The 19,771-nt window shown below is 35.0% G+C and overlaps 2 protein-coding genes across 2 annotated transcripts; both read right to left on the bottom strand.

The window, feature by feature from the left end:
- Positions 1-2,982: 2,982 nt before the first annotated feature.
- Positions 2,983-7,947, bottom strand: scocb (short coiled-coil protein b). Its single transcript, XM_073820779.1, has 4 exons — positions 7,875-7,947; positions 7,363-7,466; positions 5,144-5,224; positions 2,983-3,724 (listed from the first exon to the last, which is right to left on the bottom strand). Exons 2-4 carry the CDS (start codon positions 7,379-7,381, stop codon positions 3,582-3,584), a joined length of 243 nt encoding a protein of 80 aa, XP_073676880.1. The 5' UTR covers positions 7,382-7,466; positions 7,875-7,947; the 3' UTR covers positions 2,983-3,581.
- Positions 7,948-9,475: 1,528 nt separating this feature from the next.
- LOC141288461 (uncharacterized) lies at positions 9,476-18,372 on the bottom strand. The gene is made up of 4 exons (XM_073820612.1): positions 17,684-18,372; positions 17,298-17,482; positions 16,008-16,104; positions 9,476-12,908 (listed from the first exon to the last, which is right to left on the bottom strand). The coding sequence occupies exons 1-4, from the start codon at positions 18,021-18,023 to the stop codon at positions 12,031-12,033; spliced, it is 1,500 nt and encodes a 499-aa protein (XP_073676713.1). The 5' UTR covers positions 18,024-18,372; the 3' UTR covers positions 9,476-12,030.
- Positions 18,373-19,771: the final 1,399 nt, after the last annotated feature.

Raw genomic sequence — 19,771 nt, 5'->3', positions numbered from 1 at the left:
GTAAAACAGTCCATGTGACATCAGTGGTTTAACCGCATTTTTACGAAATTACGAGAATTAGGGATGGACGTATTGATCCTGAATTGTCGATATATCGATCCTGATGCTAGTAGTAAGGTGTCTTTTGTTTACCAGTGATTTTGTTTATTTAACAAAAAATACTGCATATAATATGCATTGAATTGGACATAGAACTACTTTCCTGCTCCTCTGAATGCACGCATATGTATCAAGCCAGAAACAAATTAATCACAGAGAGCATTTACTTACTTCAGACCTCTATGCTTCAGACAGTGCATTCAAATAGGGCTGCGTTTCCCAAAAGTATCATAAGAAAGCAGTGATTTTGAAAACGGCAGCCCAGAACAATGCTTATCAGAAAACAGAAAAAAAAAAAAAATACAATAAACAAATTGAAATTGTAGCCTAATTTGTGACCCTGGACCACAAAACCAGTCATAAGGTTAAATTTTACAAAACTGAGATGTATACATCACATGATAGCTCAATAACTAAGCTTTCTATTGATATATGGTTTGTTAGGATATGACAATATTTGGCCGAGATACATCTATTTGAAAATCTGGAATCTGAGGGTGCAAAAAAAATCAAAATATTGAGAAAATCACCTTTAAAGTTCTCCAAATTAAGTTCTTAACAATGCATAATACTAATCAAAAATTACATTTTGATATATTTATAGTAGGAATTTTACAAAAAATCTTCATGGAACATGACCTTTACTTAATTTCCTAATGATTTTTGGCATAAAAGAAAATTCTATAATTTTGACCCATACAGTGTATTTTTGGCTATTGCTACAAATATACCCCAGCGACATAAGACTGGTTTTGTGGTCCAGGGTCACATTTGTGCAATTACATTTATTTAAATAAACGTTTAATTGATCACGTTTTGTAGTAATGTTAATATAAATCATACACTGTCAGAAATGTAGCATTTTATGTGTGCAATGTCAGCCTGTCACTGGCAGCCCCTTATGAAACTAAGTATTTTCAACTATAGGTATTGTAGTTACCACTACAGTAAACTTATTTTAACCATGTGTAAAAAATATAATTTAATAAGTTGCAATTGAGACAATTTTTTCAATTCTTACTAGTAACAATTCCAATCAGAGAGCTCTACAAATTTTTACTAGTCATATGTCTCCATTGACAATCATTTTTAATTACAGAGCTCTACAATTGAATTCTTACTAGTAATAATTCCAATTACAGAGCTCTAATTCAGTTTTTACTAGTAACAATTCCAATTAAAGAGCTCTCGAATTTAATAATTACTAGTAAAAATGCAATTACAGAGATCTACAATTAAATTTTTAGTTAAAAAAAATCACATTAAAGATATGTTTAATTGCAGAGCTCTGTAACTGAATTAAATAGCTTTCTATTTCAGTTCTTACTAGTAACAACTGTATTAGAGAGCTCTCTTACTGGAATTGTTACTAGTAATAATTCAATTGTAGAGCTCTCTAATTGTAATTCTTACTAGTAATAATTCTGTTGAAGAGCTCTGTAACTAAAAATGAATGGAAGTCAATGGGGACATATAACCAGTAAAAATTCATTAGTAGAGCTCTCCAATTTTAATTGTTACTAGTAAGAATTTAATTAGAGAGCTTTCTAATTGGCATTGTTACTAGTAAAAAAAGAATTATAGAGCTCTCTAATTCAACTCTTACTGGTAAAAATGCAAATATGATGAGTAACACTTACATATTTTAGGCTAAAACAGCTTGCCATATATGTCTCCATTGACTTCCATTCATTTTTAATTACAGTGCTCTACAACTGAATTTTTACTACTAAGAATTTCAATTAGAGAGCTCTGAATCAATTTTTACTAGTAATAATTCCAATTAGAGAGCTCTCTAATTCAGTTTTTACTAGTAACAATTCCATTTAGAGAGCTCTCTAATTTAATTTTACTAGAGAGCTCATTAATTCAATTACAGAGCTCTGCAATTAAACATATCTTTAATTTGTTTTTTTACTAGTAAAAATTGAATTGTAGAGCTCTGTAATTGCATTTTTACTAGTAATGATTAAATTAGAAATCTCTAATCAGAATTGTTACTAGTAAAAACTGAATTGGAGAGCTCTGTAATTAAAAATAAATGGGAGTCAATGGAGACATGACTAGTAAAATTAATTTGTAGAGCTCTCTAATTGCCATTGTTACTAGTAAAAATTGAATTGTACAGCTCTCTAATTGAATTGTTAATAGTAAAAATGCAATTACGACAAGTAACGCTTAGTATATTTAAGGCTAAAACAGCTTGCCATAGATTTAGAGGAGAAGAATTGTGGAGAAAAGTTGTTATTTTTGTTTTCTTTGTGCACAAAAATTTATATTCTAGTTCATAAAATTACGGTTGAACCACTGATGTCACATGGACTATTTGAATGATGTAAGCAGGGTGAGAAAGCTCTCGGATTTCATCAGAAATATGGTAATTTGTGTTCTGAAGATGACGATGGTCTTACGGGTTTGGAACGACAAGAGGGTGAGTAATTAATGACAAAATTGTCTTTTAACCCTCACCATCTTTCATTGGTCAAACAAAGAGATAGATTTACTATAATGTTCACACATAATTTTCTGAAAATCAATTAAGCTAGACCTGGAAGCTGTAATCTTGGGTTTGCTTACTTCAACATATTGGTTACTGCATATTTAAGCACTAGTTGATTTGTCCTTCCGAACACCTTTGGTAACCCTGTGAAAGATGGAGACAAACACTCAGACGCAGATTCACAATTTAAAGCAAGGGTGTAAAAGAGGAAGGCAATGCTGCTCTATGAGACTCAGTTCCTCACTCCTCTGATGAGAGCAGATAGTCTGATATAATCCTCAAACTGGGGTGAAATATGTGTAGACTTGAATCCCAGATGAAGTGAGGTGACTGAACGAGAAGCAAACCACCACAGGGACCTAAAGACTCACTCACAGCACAGCAAATGATACTTGTTTTTAATTAAAACAGGCATTTGCAATGCCACACAATTATGGTAAGATTCTACGCATCCAAACACAACAAATACATTAAAATAGTCAGAGGCACAGATGTGACGCATGCCAGAGAACTCTCTTCTGTTGATAGCACCAAGGAAAGGGTCGAAATTTCATTCCCTGATCAGAATGACCTGAAATGTTTAATCAGTGCTGATACAGACAAACAGCTCAGCGGGAGAGAGCAACTGTCACGGCATCACAGCTGTACCCTCGTCTACAAAGCAAAATGAAATGAAATACAAAATACATATTACGTTTTTAAACAATATTACAAATAATATTAATATCATACCCTGTCTGAACATAAAAAACTACAAAACATATAAAGTCTTAGTTTAACATCTTAATATCTTATAAAATGACTTTAGTGTCTAATGTGTTTAACAAAGTTGTTGAACATTAAACGAACATCAATACTGATAAATAAAATAAATGTAAACATTTAGGATTTTAGTGGCAAAGGACTAAATGATTCCTAGTGGGGATTTTTAATGAGCTGGGTTTATCTGCGTGGGGTTGTTGTCTACACAAGGGATGCTCTCTTACTTTCGTTTGCTTTTAGAGTCAGTGGTCTGAAACACGCTAGATGCTGACATGAGGTTCTCAATGTACTGCCCAAGAACCTGATTCTCTGATTTTAACTTCAGATTTTCTTCTTTTACTGCGTCCACCCGAGCTGAGAGATCTGGGAGAACAAGAAGGAGAAAGACAGAAATGATTGTTTGTTATTACGTAATCTAATAAAAGGTTAAATAAAGGAACAATATGTAGGATTGTGGCCAAAACTGGTACTGCAATCACTTTCAAAATACTGTAGAACGGTGTATCCCCTCCCGCTCCCCCCTGACTCGAGGTTGCCAGCTAAGCTGCAGGATCCAGCAGGACTGTAGGCTGCTACAAGGAGCTTCCAATGGCAAGTGACGAGTCCTTCACAATAAGTTTTTTTTCTTCTGTTACTTATGTTTATGCTTCACGAGAGATGTTTTGCGAAGTAATTAGGCGATTAGCAAATATTTCGTAAAGATGCACTGTAATACCACATTTCAGTCGGAACATAGATTGTTTTCATACCCTGCTAGTGGTGCGATATAAAGCTTTTTATGAACGCATTTAGGACGGGCGACCGTGGAAAATCCACTGTGTACGGCAGCACAGGGCTTTAAGCCTATACCAACAAACATGGTAGAATATAGCATCCAAAAGTCGAGGGTCAATTCCTTCTTTCATTCATTTTTACCGAGGTAACGTTAGGCTACTCAATACGTCTCAATTACGTTTCACATTGCCATAATCGACGTGCTAATGTTGTTTTCCTCGGCGTTTCAGCATAATGACAGAGAAACGGGCTCTGATAATGCATTGATAATGTAAGCAATGACGACTCGCTGTTTCTATTTTCCAAACAATTCCTTACCTTTTCAATTCGATGACCCCACCTCCTCCAGATGCGCTACGTTACTTTGCACGAACATATATACCATTGTTCGACTGTCGTGAATATTTGAAATGTCTATTTTCATTAAGTACAAGTAAGTTAGCCAAACATAGATGAATCTTAACGTTACCTGTCCAGGAGAAAATTAGCAACGTTGGCATCTGTCTTCAAATTCGTCTCTGTTTTCAGCCGTCTCCATCTGTCAAAGGCATCTCCTATACAAATCCTTGTTTTATTTCGGACTTTGTCACAACGTTCTTCGGATTCATAACGAGGTCTTTTAGGTTTCGTAACTTTATACATGTTTTATCCGACTCGTTCTTAGCAGCAGCTGTAACTAACTAGAGCAGAGCTGGCAACCCGTCTCATGAAACTCTACTGACTTCGTGATTGGTAGATAGCTGGAGGGTGGAGCCTCAGACCAAAACACAAAATGACAACAATAACATCAGTTGTGGGCTGCAACTGTCACTTTTAAATGACAATATCCTGGCCGGACCACTGTTGTAAGTGATATAAGTATTTGAAATGAACATGATTTCTTAATGTCTAGTGACATGTCAGGGCCATTTTATGATTAACTGACATAAATTTCTTACATATTGTTCCTTTAAATAAGCCAGCGTTAGTTAACATTATGTGACAACCCATGTAGTGCTGGTTGCTTACCCTCAAGGGTATTCTGAAGCTCAAGGACCTGGTTTATAAGTCTGGTCTTCTCCTCTAACTCCACCTGATTTTCTATGTCACCTGGAAGATGAAGTTAGAATTACACACTTTGCGTAGAAAAATGAACATACTTGGCATTAAATTACCATGGAATTCGAAATAAAAATATTTGGGGGTGATCAGACACAAAATCTTTACTAAGGTATTGTTTTAGATGAAAAACTACTCCATAGTCAAAAGTAAGGTTTTTTATGTTTTTCAAAGAAGTCTCTTCTGCTCATCAAACCTGCATTTATTTGATTGAAAATACAGAAAAAAGGTATTATTGTGAAATATTTTTACTATTTAAATATATTTTAAATTGTATTTTATTCCTGTGATTACAGAAATTAATACTAATATCAAAAGTGATGATAAAAACATTTATAACGTAAGAAAAGATTTTGATTTCAGATAAACGCTGTTCTTCTGAACTTTCTATTCATCAAAGAAACCTGAAAAAATTCTACTCAGCTGTTTTCAACATAATAATACTAATGTTTTTTGAGCAGCAACTCAGAATATTAGAATGATTTCTGAAGAATCATGTGACTGGAGTAATGATGCTAAAAATTCAGCTTTGAAATCACAGGAATAAATTACATTTTAAAATGTATTCAAATAGAAAACAGTTATTTTAAATAGTAAAAAATATTTCAAAGTATTTGTTGTAGTCTGGATCAAATAAATGCAGGCTGTTTAAAAACATAAAAAAATCTTTTGACTGGTAGCGTATATTCTTAAAATAAAGGATAATAAAGATTTGAATTTATATGCATTTAAAAGATATTTTAAACATTTTATTTGTTACAAAAACTGTCAAGGGTTTGAATTGGTAAAAAAAAATGTTTCTTTGAAGATTAATTATTTTTTAAATAAGAGTCTATATATTCAAATAGAAACTATAATATAATCAATATACAATACCATTCATAAGTTTGGGATCAGAAAGATTTTTGATGTTTTTTAAAATAGTCTTTTATGCTCATCAAAGTTTCATTTATTTGATCAAAAATACCGAAAAAAGTAATATTTTAAAATATTACTGCAATTTAAAGTAACAGTTTACTATTTTAATATACTTTAAAACATATTTTTTCCCTGTGATGCAATTTCAGCATCATTACTCTAGTCTTCAGTGTCACATGATCCTTCCAAAATCATTCTAATATGCTGATTTCTTATCAATATTGGAAACAGTTATGCTGCTTAATATTTTTTTGGAACCTGTGATACTTTTTTCAGGATTCTTTGATGAATAAAAAGAACAAACAGCATTTATTTTAAAAGATGTTTGTAACAATATACACTACTGTTCAAATGTAGTACTTTTTTCAAGAAATTAATATATATATTTTTTTTTAGCAAGGGTGTGTTAAATTAATAAAAAAAGGTAATGGTAAAGACTTCTATTTCTATTTTAAATCAATGCTGTTTTTGCTTTTTAACATTTTATTCATTAAAGAATCTTGAAAAAATATTACAGGTTCCAAAAAATATCAAGCAGCTTAACTGTTTCCATTAATAATAACTCTGCATATTGTTAATAAATCAGAATGATTTCTGAATTATCATGCGACATGGAAGACTAGAGTAATGGATGATGAAAATTCAGCTTTTCATTGCAGCATTAATTTACATTTACATTATATTAAAATAGAAAACCTTCATTTTAAATTGTAATGATATTTCACAAGATTGCTGTTTGTTCTATTTTTGATAAAATAAATGCAGCCTTAATGAGCATAAGAAACACATTTTATAACATTAAAAATATTTTGAACAGCAGTGTATATAATTTATAACTATATTAAATATGTATGTGTGTATTTATAGTATATGCATATTTGTAGATTGTATGTGTGTGTATGAATATGTACAGATTTTTTGTATATGTTGTGTTATTGATATTTGTTAAACAAAAATGTATGGAGACATTCTTTAAAGTGTGATGCTATACATTTCAATAAGGAACTTTTTCCCTACAAAATGTAATTTAGTATGTTAAAAAATTTATTTTTTAATCCATCTGTACTGTCAATTTCAACTTGATAACATTTAATAAAAACCAAAAACCAAACAATTATAACGAAAACACTTCATATCTACTGCTGTGTGCTGCAATCTAAAGCAAACAAGCTAAAGATGAATCCAAATGCTGATCCCACCCAATGCCTCACCATCCATATCAGAGTTCATGGCGAAATACTCGTCTTCTGTTTTGAAATGCAGGGCTGCGACTCGAGTGGACACACTTCGGGATGAGCGCAAGGTCTGATAGAAACTGTAAAAACACAGACATGGAGTTTGCAAAGAGGTTTTCAGTCATAATATGAAGTCTAATTCATTGATGCTGCAATGCTAGGCGCTACATAATAGACCAAAAAGCATGCGCGTTGTAACAATTACAGTGCACTGTGGTTGGATAGCTTATGTAACATAAAAGTATTACGTAATTTTGTAAATGGCCAAAGTCAAAGTACGCAAAATAGTGTACCATAATCCAGCCAAAACTGCTAACGTTACTCAGTTTAGCTAACGTTACCGTTAGCTGACACACAGCTGATGAGGTAAACAAACCAATACTCTGCTCATTACAGATCTAGCTAAAGCGCAGCTCTTGTAATTCGCTTGAAAACATACATATATAAATCCACAAAATACAAATTAATTATATAAAATACATCCAAACCTTTGCTATGTGAAATTACACCGGCAGAGGAGATCCCGCACTACCACAGCGACGTCTCCCGGAGTCTGGCGTCATAGATTTTGTATTAACCCTTTAGATCCCCACACAATAATGTATGTTTTTTTATACATTTAATTATATTCCTAAACTGATTTAACATTCACAAATGCAAATTTTACTTGAATATATGATCTCGGTAAAAGATTCAAAGAAAGCTATGAGAACGTTAAAGGAGTAGTTCACTTTCAGAACAAAAATTTACAGATAATGTAGGCTACTCACCCCCTTGTCATCCAAGATGTTCATGTCTTTCTTTCTTCAGTCGTAAGTAAATCGTTTTTTGAGGAAAACATTTCAGGATTTCTCTCCATATAATGGACTTCTATGGTGCCCCCGAGTTTGAACTTCCAAAATGCAGCTTCAAAGGGCTAAAAACGATCACAGCCGAGGAAAGAAGGGTCTTATCTAGCAAAACGATTAGTTATTTTCTAAAAAACAATTCTAATTTATATACTTCTAAAAACTCAAATGCTCGTCTTGTCTAGCTCTGTGTGTAGAGATTAAAATGTATATAAATTTTAAATGTTTTTAGAAAATAACCGATCTTTCACTAGATAAGACCCTTCTTCCTTGGCTGGGATCATTTAGAGCCCTATGAAGCTGCATTTAAACTGCATTTTGGAAGTTCAAACTCAGGGGCACCATAGAAGTCCATTATATGGAGAGAAATCCTGAAATGTTTTCCTCAAAAAACATAATTTCTTTACGACTGAAGAAAGACATGAACATTTTGGATGACAAGGAGGTGAGTACATTATCTGTAAATTTTTGTTCTGAAAGTAGTCCGACTTTTTTGTTTATTTTGTGTGTTTATTTTTACTTTATTTCTTTTTACAAATGACTCCGCTGACTGATTTAATACAAGTGAACAAATCAATGCTTTTTAGGACATGCAGCCCCAAAACTGTTGTGTACCGGTTCAACGATTCATTGAAAGGATCCGACTCGTCCATAAATCAAAGTCAATACTTCATTTCATTCACTAACAAAAATATCAACAAGCATTTACAAACGCCTTTTTCTCTTTCATTTGTGTATTTTACTTTATTCTCTGTCCATGACCATCCACCTTTTTCTTTAACACAAAAGTAAGCCTATGGGTGAGACTTCCGGTTTATTATCCGAGAAGAAACGTGCAGTAAACGGTAAAACTGTTTGCACTACAAACCAGTGTGCTCATAATTAAGATAATACATTAAAATTATATGTTAAGACACACCGATTTGCAATATCAAGCAGCAAAATTAGTTGTTTTATACAACTCAAAATAGCTGGATGTGGATGAGACCAGAAGCCAGTCCCATACAATTTACAAATGGCCGCACCCACTCCTACAGGAAGAAAAAGTTGGATACAGCATATTTTTACTTGCTCCGTACAGTTTTGTTTAGAATTCAGTCTAATTGATGATAATTACCAGAAGTGAATGTAATTTTAAACTTAAATTTCTCATAAACAAACACACATACAAGGTATAAAAGACAAGCCATAGCAGTATATACATTTGAAAGGGATTTATTAACATTTCCCATATTGTTCAATACCGTATGAAATTGTTGAGCAAATAGAATACATGACAAAAAAAAGAATAAAGAAACTCTTTCAGTTACAAGACCTTAAGCAATTCTCATCACAACAAATATTTAACTGTTTTGAGTAAAAACAAGGAGTGAAAACAACACACGGGTCCTATAAGAGGGAAAAAGATTCTTAGGAATGCGTGAATAAGCATTGTATTTGTTAATAAGAAACAACAAGCTTCTATAAATGTTTTTGTTCACAAAAAATATTTCACAGCCTGTTTTAAGGTGCCTGACATAATAAAAAATAGAGTTATTTGCATTTATAGACTGTTGGAATTGAAATAGAGGTGCTTAATATGTTGCTATATTCACTGTAAATAATAAGTAGACAGTTTCTAAATAATAAATAACAAATTCCATTTCAAAATGCCATTGCACTAGGTTAAATGTGCTTTGAGGTTCTGTGATGAAATCACATTTTGTGGTCATTAAAGGTAGAAGCATCATGTAGTACAATGCTAACAGAAGATAGAAAAAATGAGGAGAATTATGAAGAGTTAAGTCTTTTGAACGCTGTGGATTTCTAATTAAAAATGAGTTCATCTTCAAAACCAAATTGTACAGAAAATTTACTCACCCCCTTGTCATCTAAGATGTTAATGTCTTTCTTTCTTCAGTTGTAAAGAAATTATGTTTTTTGAGGAAAACATTTCAGGAATGTTCTCCATATAGTGGACTTTTATGGTGCCCATGAGTTTGAACTTCCAAAACGCAGTTTAAATGCAGCTTCAAAAGGGCTCTACATGATCCCAGCCAAGGAATAAGGGTCTTACCTAGCAAAACGATCGGTTATTTTCTGAAAAAAAAAAAAAAAGATAATTTATATTTAACCACAAATAATCATTTGTCTAGCTCTGAAATGCGCATGCGTACTCCGTGCCCTCTGGTTTAATACAGTTATGGTATGTCGAAAAACTAATTTTCTCCTCCAACTTCGAAATCGTCCTAAATCGCTGCAGAAGTACCGACCCAGTAAGGGTGTCACGATCCTCCAAATCCTCGATTCGATTACATTTTCGATTCTAAAGTCACGGTTCGATTCGATTCTTGATTTAAAAAAGAAAAATTTGAAAGCACAAGCTATGCCATTTTAAGACTTTTATGCAATATAATAATATCTGACCTTTGTTCGCAATGTACCACACACTACACTGTCAAATTTAAAATGTTTATTAACAATATAATGTAACAATAACTTATATCTTCAGTCAATTGGAAACTTATACAAAATAACCTGCCATCTAATTTCTCTTTTGTAACTGCAGTTTTCTACACAGATGATGACATTCAAGTTCACAAAAAAAAAAATAGCAGTTTCAAGTTACTGTTAAAGAGGAATATGAAAAGAGAACTGCTAAAAAAAAATTGCAAAAATGCACGGTTATTAAATGCCTAAAACCGGAGTTTTCTACCACTGAATAAGGTTGCATGTCCGCGGCTATAAATACTCCTACCGCGCTTGTAATTGCCTTTGCACGTGTTGAGTTACTTGGAAGTTTTATTCCAAATGAATACGGGAGAGGTAGTTTGTGTTACACTTGTTGGTTTAACAGATAAATCTATGTTTTTGTGGTGCCTGCGGAGATGCCTTGCCATGTTAGTCGTGCTGCCAGTGGAATAATGTGGTATACGTACATAGCAGAGCTTGCAAACTGTGGTTTTTTTTTTGTCGACAACACGAACGTTGTCAACATAACTCACTGGAAATCCAAAATACTTCCACACCGACGACTTCAGTGAAAAGTTCTGTCGACAGGTCTCCTGCGTCTGCAGTTGCCATGCTATCTTTTGGCTGTTTGTTGTAGGTTGACTCGCAGCACTTCAACAAGCCTGTTTTTTTTTCCGCTTGGCAAGCCAAGCTGACGTGACATGGGGGCGTGGCAGCATCGATGACTCCATTTTTTGATTCGATAATCGAGATTGAGCATGAATTTCGATCGATTTCGATTTAAAATCGAAATCGTGACACCCTTACGACCCAGTGTTTACAAAGTAAACTCACAAAAAGAAGGTCAAACACTCTTTACAAAAAAGGATAAAACAGCGATGTAGGACAATTTTGAGGTTGGAGGAGAAAAGAAGATGGGAGTTTTTCGACATACCCTAACTGTCTTGAACCGGAGTGCACAAAGCAAGCATGTACATTGCAGAGCTGGACAAGATAAGCATTCGTGATTTAAAAAGTGCATAAATCGTACTTTTTTTAGAAAAAAAAAAAAGAATCGATTTGCTAGATAAGACCATTCTTCCTCAGCTGAGATCGTTTAGAAACCTTTGAAACCGCATTTAAACTGCATTTTGGAAGTTCAAACTCGTGAGCACCATAGAAGTCCTCTATATGGAGAAAATTCCTGAAATGTTTTCCTCAAAAAACATAATTTCTTTACAACTGAAAAAAGAAAGACATGAACATCTTGGATGCAAAGGGGGTGAGTACATTATCTGTACATTTTTGTTCTGGAAGTGAACTAATCCTTTAAGGTCTTGTAGATTCTCGTGAACACTGATTAACGTTATGTGTTGTACGAACATTGATGCTGCTTGAACTGCTCAGTATCACTGAACGTTTGGTTGCACTGAGAGCAGTAGTGGGAGTTTCGCAGGGATGGGAGTTTCACCATTGCATCGCTAATGTGGGTGTGCTGATGCCGTTTTAGGTATTCCACTCGACTGAAGCGTTTCCCACATGTCCCGCACTCATACGGTCTTTCGCCCGTATGAATGCGCTGATGCCTCTCCAGGTTCCCAAGGCGACTGAAGCTGCGGCCGCACTGCGGGCACCTGTGAGGCCGCTCACCTGTGTGAACCAGCTGATGCCGCTCGAGGGACCGCGAGTGTGTGAAGCGTTTGCCGCAGAGTTCGCAGTGGTGCGGCTGCTCGCCCGCCTGGACGCATTCGTGGCTCTTAAGGCTCCAGGCGTGGCCGAACGCTCTCCCGCACACGGAGCACTGATAGGGCCGCTCCTCGGCTGCAGGGCACGAGTGCTTCATGAGGTCAGATGTGGAACTGAAGCCGCTGCCGCACCGTGCGCAGAAATGCAGCATGTCCCCACTCTCTCCTCCTGACTCCTCCTCTTCTTCCTTGTTGATAGGGGCTGATGGGAGTTGTAGTTCAGCAGGGTCTGCTCTATGTGACGAGGACGACATTCCCTGCTGAGAGCTACATAAACCATCTAGACCGATGAACGCCACACCTTCGGATCCACATGTCTCTTGAGACGGGCTACCCAGGCCGGATTCCGCCTCCTCGCGTTCGCGTTCTGCTTTGAGGGCTGTCTCCAGTCCACTGAGCTCATCTCCACCGGTCATTGGTTCCTCTGACAAGGCTGGCTGCTCCTCCCACACTTCAGCAGCAGCGGGTTCAGGACCAGCAGAAACAGGGCCTATTTCTCCTGAATACAAAAATAGACGTATCAGACATAACCACATTAAAGGGACTGTTTACCAAAAAAATGAAAATTCTGTCATTAATTACTCACACTCATATCATTCCAAACCTGTAAGACCTTTATCTTTGGAACACAAATTAAGATATTTTTTTAAAAATCCGACAGCTTTCTGACGCTGCATAGACAGCAACAAAACTACCACGTTCACGCTGTACACAAAACATTCTTTGTAAACATGTCTAAACATATCAACAGAGAAGATGACTTGCAATTTTTTTCCCAGCCTTACTTATTGAACCTGAATATACAGACGATGAACTAAGAGACGTTGCTTTGCTGTCTATGCAGGGTCAGAAAGCTCTTGGATTTCATCAAAAAAATCTTAATTTGTGTTCAGAAGATAAACAAGGTCTTGCGGGTTTGGAACAATATGAGGTTGAGTAATTAACAGGCCACAGCTGACAAAGCTATTAAAGGGACAGTACACTCAAAAAGAAAAATTCTGTCACCCTTCCAAACTTGTTACAGTCTTCTTCTGCAGAACATAGATGATATTTTGAAGAATGTACCAACATTCTTCAAAATATCATCTATGTTCTGCAGAAGAAAACAAACCGTTTCAGTTCCCACTGACTTCTAATGTATGGACAAAAATACTGAGGAAGTTAACAGGATTTAAAACTGTTTTGTTACTAACATTCTTCACAATATCTTCTTTCATGTTCCACAAAGGAAAGTTATACAGTGTTGGAATGATGTGACAGTGAGACTTTCAAGTCATCATTCACAGTGTTGGGAAGTAACTAGTTACATGTAACAGAATTACGTAATTTAATTACAACATAAATGTAACTGTAATTAGTTACAGTTACTAAAAAAATTGTAATTAAATTACAGTTACTTCTGAAAAATCCCAGCGATTACAAAGGGGATTACATCTGAATTTTTTTCACACACTCACCCCCACTTACATATCTAATTGACTTCTTAAATAAATAAATTGCATTGGCTGCTCTAAAATGAGACACCAATGTTTCAGGAGTTTAGGACACATGCTTATTCGATAACTCTAAACTTTCCTATTTGGGTTTATAAATAAACTTTATTTTATAAGATTGTTTTTTCCAAGGCATTGTTAGATGCTCGTGTTTCCTGTCATAACTGTGCAAACATTTAATTTCAAACCCAGTATCACAGCTATTAAACTATTCTTATGATGCTATTTATATTATGATCTTGTTATGACATATAGTGCAATTGTGCTCCCGCTCCCCTCTCTCCTCCCAGCCCTTTCGTGTCATCTCTCTACTGTAGTATCACAATGTTTGGTTAGCTAACAAATTATTAAAGCTTAATTCAATATTATGTGGACAACTTCTTAATTCTGTCAATTTGTTTTATACAAACGCAGCTGCTGGCATTTTTTTTTTGTACACTGTAATGGATTATAAGATAACTAACAAATTAGGACTACTTCCTTAATTATTTATGTGGTGAAATGTTGTGTAATAAAACTGGTAAGACTGCACTGTATACCTAAAATGTCTAATGAACTTGCCATTTGCTAGCAACTGATTTCTTCATGGAAACATTGCGTTAAAATATTTCACTCAGATCAGTATTTCGTGTCTAATAATTTTGACCTAAACATCTAAATAATCTATGAAGCAGTTGTGTAATAAGTGGGATAATGTTGTTGATAATGTAGCCAGTTGTTACCGCAAAGTAAAGATGTATATTATCCCTTACTTAATTCAAGTGATGAAGGATTTTGAAAGTCTGACAATAATCGATGTTAAGTGCTACTGTAAGATAAACTCTGCCTGGTTTAAATTCAAAATGAATAACAGTTGAAAATATTCGAAATTTAGAAAAGTAACCAAAAAGTAATTAAAAGTAATAAGTTACATTACTTTTATAAAGTAATCGAAAAGTTACACTACTTATTACATTTTAAATCAAGTAACTTGTAATCTGTAACCTATTACATTTCCAAAGTAACCTTCCCAACACTGATCATTCATGACTTGAAAGTCATGGGCCCAATATACTGTTAATTAGGGGTGTAAATGTCAGGTTTATGGACTGTTTGTCTGTTTTTTCCTAGTGTTCCCCCCCCTCCTTGGACTGTCTGTTTTGGTTTCTTAACTAAGAAAACTTAAATCCGATAAAAGTCAGTGAATTGACTTGTACCTGAACTTTTAAGGGGACTCAACCCTCTTTTTATTTGTGATATACTGTCTCAGTCTAAATTACATTCACACTGGTGTTTTAGGAAGCCAAACAAATTAGAATTTATTAATAATAATAACAACAAAAAGACAGTAATAACAAATATTGTAAAACAACTGCACTGTAAAATAAATGAAAACGAATATTTCATAGGTATATTATTTTGCTTTACTCTGCAATAGGGAAATTACAATACTTCTTTCCCAATTTCTACACTTGAGATATTTTGAATTTGGACTGCATTAACGTTACCCATTTAAACCACTAGCTGTCAGCAATTCATGCTGCACTTTTAATCTGCCACAAAAATAAAGGATAGCTGGTGGCCGTTGTGTTCCCAAACATGTGCTAAACTTAAAGTTCACTGTGAACTGAGCCGTTCAGAGGTGCGGAAAACACTGGATTATGAGCTGATCGCCTGAACGAAGTTCGAGCGTTGCTATGAAACGTGCAGTGAAAACAGACTTGATGAAGGAATTAAGGGATATTGTGTGGTTTTAGTTCGATTGACAGATACTGTCCCAAAACACAACTTTAAAAACCTTTTATGTTAGAATAAGAAGTTTAAATATTTTTAAAAACTACACTTTTTGCCCAGAAGACCTATCGTTTCATATCATCACGTGACCACGATAATATCGAGATAGTTTGTTATTGTGATATCACAACATTGATAATATCGTTACATCCCTACTGTAAAATTTGTACAGCTTCCAAAATTTCTCCTTGTCACAGAAAAAAAAAAAAAAACAGGTGAGTAACTAATGACAGAATTGTGTTCTTCAAGTGAACTGTTCCTTTAACTGTTCGTGCTCACAATCACAAAGAAATTATTAGCAGTTTTCCCAAACAAAGAACTGCAGTGCTCACCGTGGGTGGGACTGGGGGAGGGAGGGCTGGTTTCAGTTTGGTTCATCTGTAGAGCCTCTTGTAACAGCCTCAGGGAGTCTGATCTGTAGCCTTCCACCTTTATCCATCATCCCACAGAAGCAGAAAGAACAAGAACATAAGGTGCAAAATAAATTCACATTGCTAACAATAAAACATTTCCTTTTAAAACAGAATAAACATTTCAGGCAGACGTGAGACGAAAGTAATCTTATTACTTTCTTATTACGTAGGTGGTCTTTCAGTTATGCGATCATACTTGTTTCTGACTACTTATGATTTGAACTAAATAATAAAATGCATTGACCTTGTTTATACTTGAAATTAATATTGTCTCCTTGTATTCTGATCACCATATAGATATTACAGGGATAATTTGTTGTAAAACTTTCCAAAATGGCGCTAGGGTGACGCTTTAAAGAAGAATTGTTGGTTAAAGTCATTAATTTTGTTTTCTTTGTGTACAAAAAGTATTCTCGTAGCTTTGGAAAATTACGGTTGAACCACTGATGTCACATGGACTATTTTACAGATGTCTTTACTACGTTTCTGTGTCTTGATCGTGGTAGGACCCTTGCTGTCTATGGAGGGTCAGAGAGCTCTCAAAAATATCTTAATTTGTGTTCTGAAGATGAACAAATTTATGGATTTGGAACAACATGAGGGTGAGTAATTAATCACAGAATTTTTATTTTTGGGTGAACTATCCCTTTCAAATCAGATGTAAATGTAGTCTTAAGAGTATTAAAAGTCCACAAAGACATATTTACATTTTTTGGAAATATAACCTCCTACAGGTATAGTTCACCCAAAAATAAATTTTGTCTGTCTTCAATTATTCATCCTTAAGTTGTAGTCGAAGATATGTAGGTAACAAAACAGCTGACAGCTAAAGTCAATGACTACTGTCAACTGTTTGGTTACCCACATTCAAAATTATTTTTTTCAGTGTTCAGCAGAAGAAAAAAATTCACACTGGTCTGGAACGACTTGAGGGTGTGTAAATGATGACATAACTTTTATTTTTGGGTGAACAATCTCTTTAAACAACATATCAATATAAAAAGGAAAGACTGTGAAAGAAAAGTGAATTACAGTTTTAGGTGCAATTTTTGCTCTTGCAAAATCGACCATAATATACTTTAAAAATCAGTTTGCACTTGCAGGGAGGAATTTTTCTGTTCAGGTCCTTCTCCTGTCCGTAGCCCTCTGCATCTCCTCTCTTCCCTCCACTCCCTGCAGCTGTTTCCTCACATCCGATTGGCTACTCACCTCCTCTTTAATGCTGGCCACCTCCTTCCTCTCCCCAGAGACGCATATCCTTTCCTCCTCCTCCTCCCCACCTCCACCTCCTCCAGTTGGCAGATGGACACGAAACACGTCCCTCCTCTCATCCCTCACTCCTCCAGTCCCCTCCTCCCACGCATCAGCACTCCACTCCTTCCCCTGCTTGCCTCCTGAGAGAGAAAGATGGGAGGGGGAGAGAGGAGAGAGGAGAACAGGAGGGGGAGGGAGGAATGCAAAAGAGGAGAGGAAGGAGAAAGAAACCTGAGAACTGAGGAGCAGGTCGCCATTATGGTTTCCCACTCAAAGGCACAAAAAATGTCAAATAAAACAGCAGCATCACAGAATGAATCCGAGTTGGCCAGTGCGCTTACTTTGGAGATCCGTTCTGCGCGCTTTGCGCACGGTGTCGTCCGCGCCAAGCAGACCAGCAGCTCGCCGACTGGCCGCCCAGCCCATGCCATATTTGCGTTCGTTTCTCAGTTTGTTCTCAGTCAGCCTCAGTCTCAATTTCAACGCTTCGTTCTCTTTTCTGTTCAGCGAGATTTCCACCAGGTAGTCGTTCACTGTATCCTGGAAGAGTTTGGTGATCTCGCACACTGATGCGCGGACCAAACTGTCCATGACAGCAGTCAGGTGCGCTTGAAAGGTCTTGACCGATTCCGCCATGGTTTGACTATTTTTCAGTCGCACAAATAATAAAGTAAGTTGCATACAACACAACTATGTTACGCCATATGTCAACACCAGTTATTCTTCATGTTTTTAAGCATCCGCTTTACAATAAATACCTAAAATTTAACTGCGCATATGGTAATCATAATAATCTTGACATCAACTATGCCAACGGCTGTCACCCGAAGTAATCCAACTTTGTACACAGCAGATGGACTGAACACTTTTCCTCTATCTGCTCTATTTTTAAGATCGCGACCACTCAAGTCAAACCGTTAAAAGATTAAAATCCACTCCAGATGCGCGTACAAATATAGTCGACAGCAAAAAAGATGTGTTAATGTTTTATGATTGTTAAAGCGCTATCAGCAGCACAGTTTCAACGAGTCGCGACCACCCCTCTCAACTCAAGAGGTTTTAATTCTCGCCTACAATATTATTTCCGGATGTCACGTTCTGCGCATGCGCACAGCTACCGTAATTACCCTAAAAGGGGACCAATAAAAGGTTTGGGTAGTTAGCTTTAGCTACCCTGCCGGATGATTTTTTTGGGATTGTTGAATATTTTGTACATACAATATAAAATAAGAATAACCTCTTTACCTTGTTGGTAGATAGAAGCAAAATGTGTTAACCTCCACTGATGGTTACTCAACAGAATTCTGAAGAAAAAAAATGTTTTTCAAGGAATTGTAGTCAATGTATATCCTAAATCTACATAATAAATTACCAAGAGAATAAAGCCTGCTTGCTAAATATTTGTATGATTTTTCTGAAGTGTTATTAAGCTGTCTTTTATTATTATTGCATTATTTTTGTTATGTACACTACCTGTCGAAAGTCTTTGAACTGTAATTTTCATGTATTTAAAGAACTCTCTTCTGCTCACCAAGCCTGTATTTATTTGATCCAAAATACAGCAAAAGCAGTAATATTGTGAAATATTTTTACTATTTAGAATAACTGTTTTCTATTTGAATAGGCTTTATTTTAAAATGTAATTTATTCATGTGATCAAAGCTAAATTTTCAGCATCATTACTCCGGCCTTTAGTGTCACATGATCCTTCTGAAATCATTCTGATATGCTAATTTGCTGTTCAAGAAATATTTACTATTATTATTATTATTAATATTTAAAACAAGGTTTTTGTAACATTACACTCTCTAAGCTATTAAAAACTTGGAGTAAATATTTTTAATTTTTTATTTATTTTTTAGAAAACAAAAATAACACTTTCATTTAGCAAGGATGCTTTAGATTGATCAAAAGTGATGATAAAGACATGTATAATGTTACAAAAATTATACTCAGCTGTTTTTAACATAATAAAAAAATGTTTTTTAACAGCAAATCAGAATATTAGAATGATTTCTGAAGGTTCATGTGACTGGAGTAACGACTACAGTAAAAAATCAGCTTTGAAATCACAGGAATAATTTCATTATAAAATATACTAAAATAGAAAAAAGTTATTTTAAATAGTAAAAATATTTCAAAATTGTAATGTTTTTGCTGTACTTTGGATCAAATAAAGGCTTGGTGGGTAGAAGAGACTTTTTTAAAAACATAAAAAATCGTATAATGTTCAAAAACTTTTGACTGGTAACGTATTTTATGTATAATCTTTTTTTTTATCATTATAAAGTAGGTTATATTTTAATCTTGTTATATAAGTTATGGTATTTTACAAATAACTCTGTGGTTGTGCACCATGCACTTCTAGAGCTGCATGCGCCAACCGAGCAACTGTGGTATGCTGAAAGGTCTGCACTGTCAAATATTCA

The sequence above is a fragment of the Garra rufa genome, chromosome 16 (genome assembly GCF_049309525.1).
Source record: "Garra rufa chromosome 16, GarRuf1.0, whole genome shotgun sequence".
In the NCBI taxonomy this organism is placed as follows: Eukaryota; Metazoa; Chordata; class Actinopteri; order Cypriniformes; family Cyprinidae; genus Garra; species Garra rufa.
Note: the sequence above shows the minus strand (reverse complement) of the source record. Positions and strands in the feature narration are given on the sequence as shown.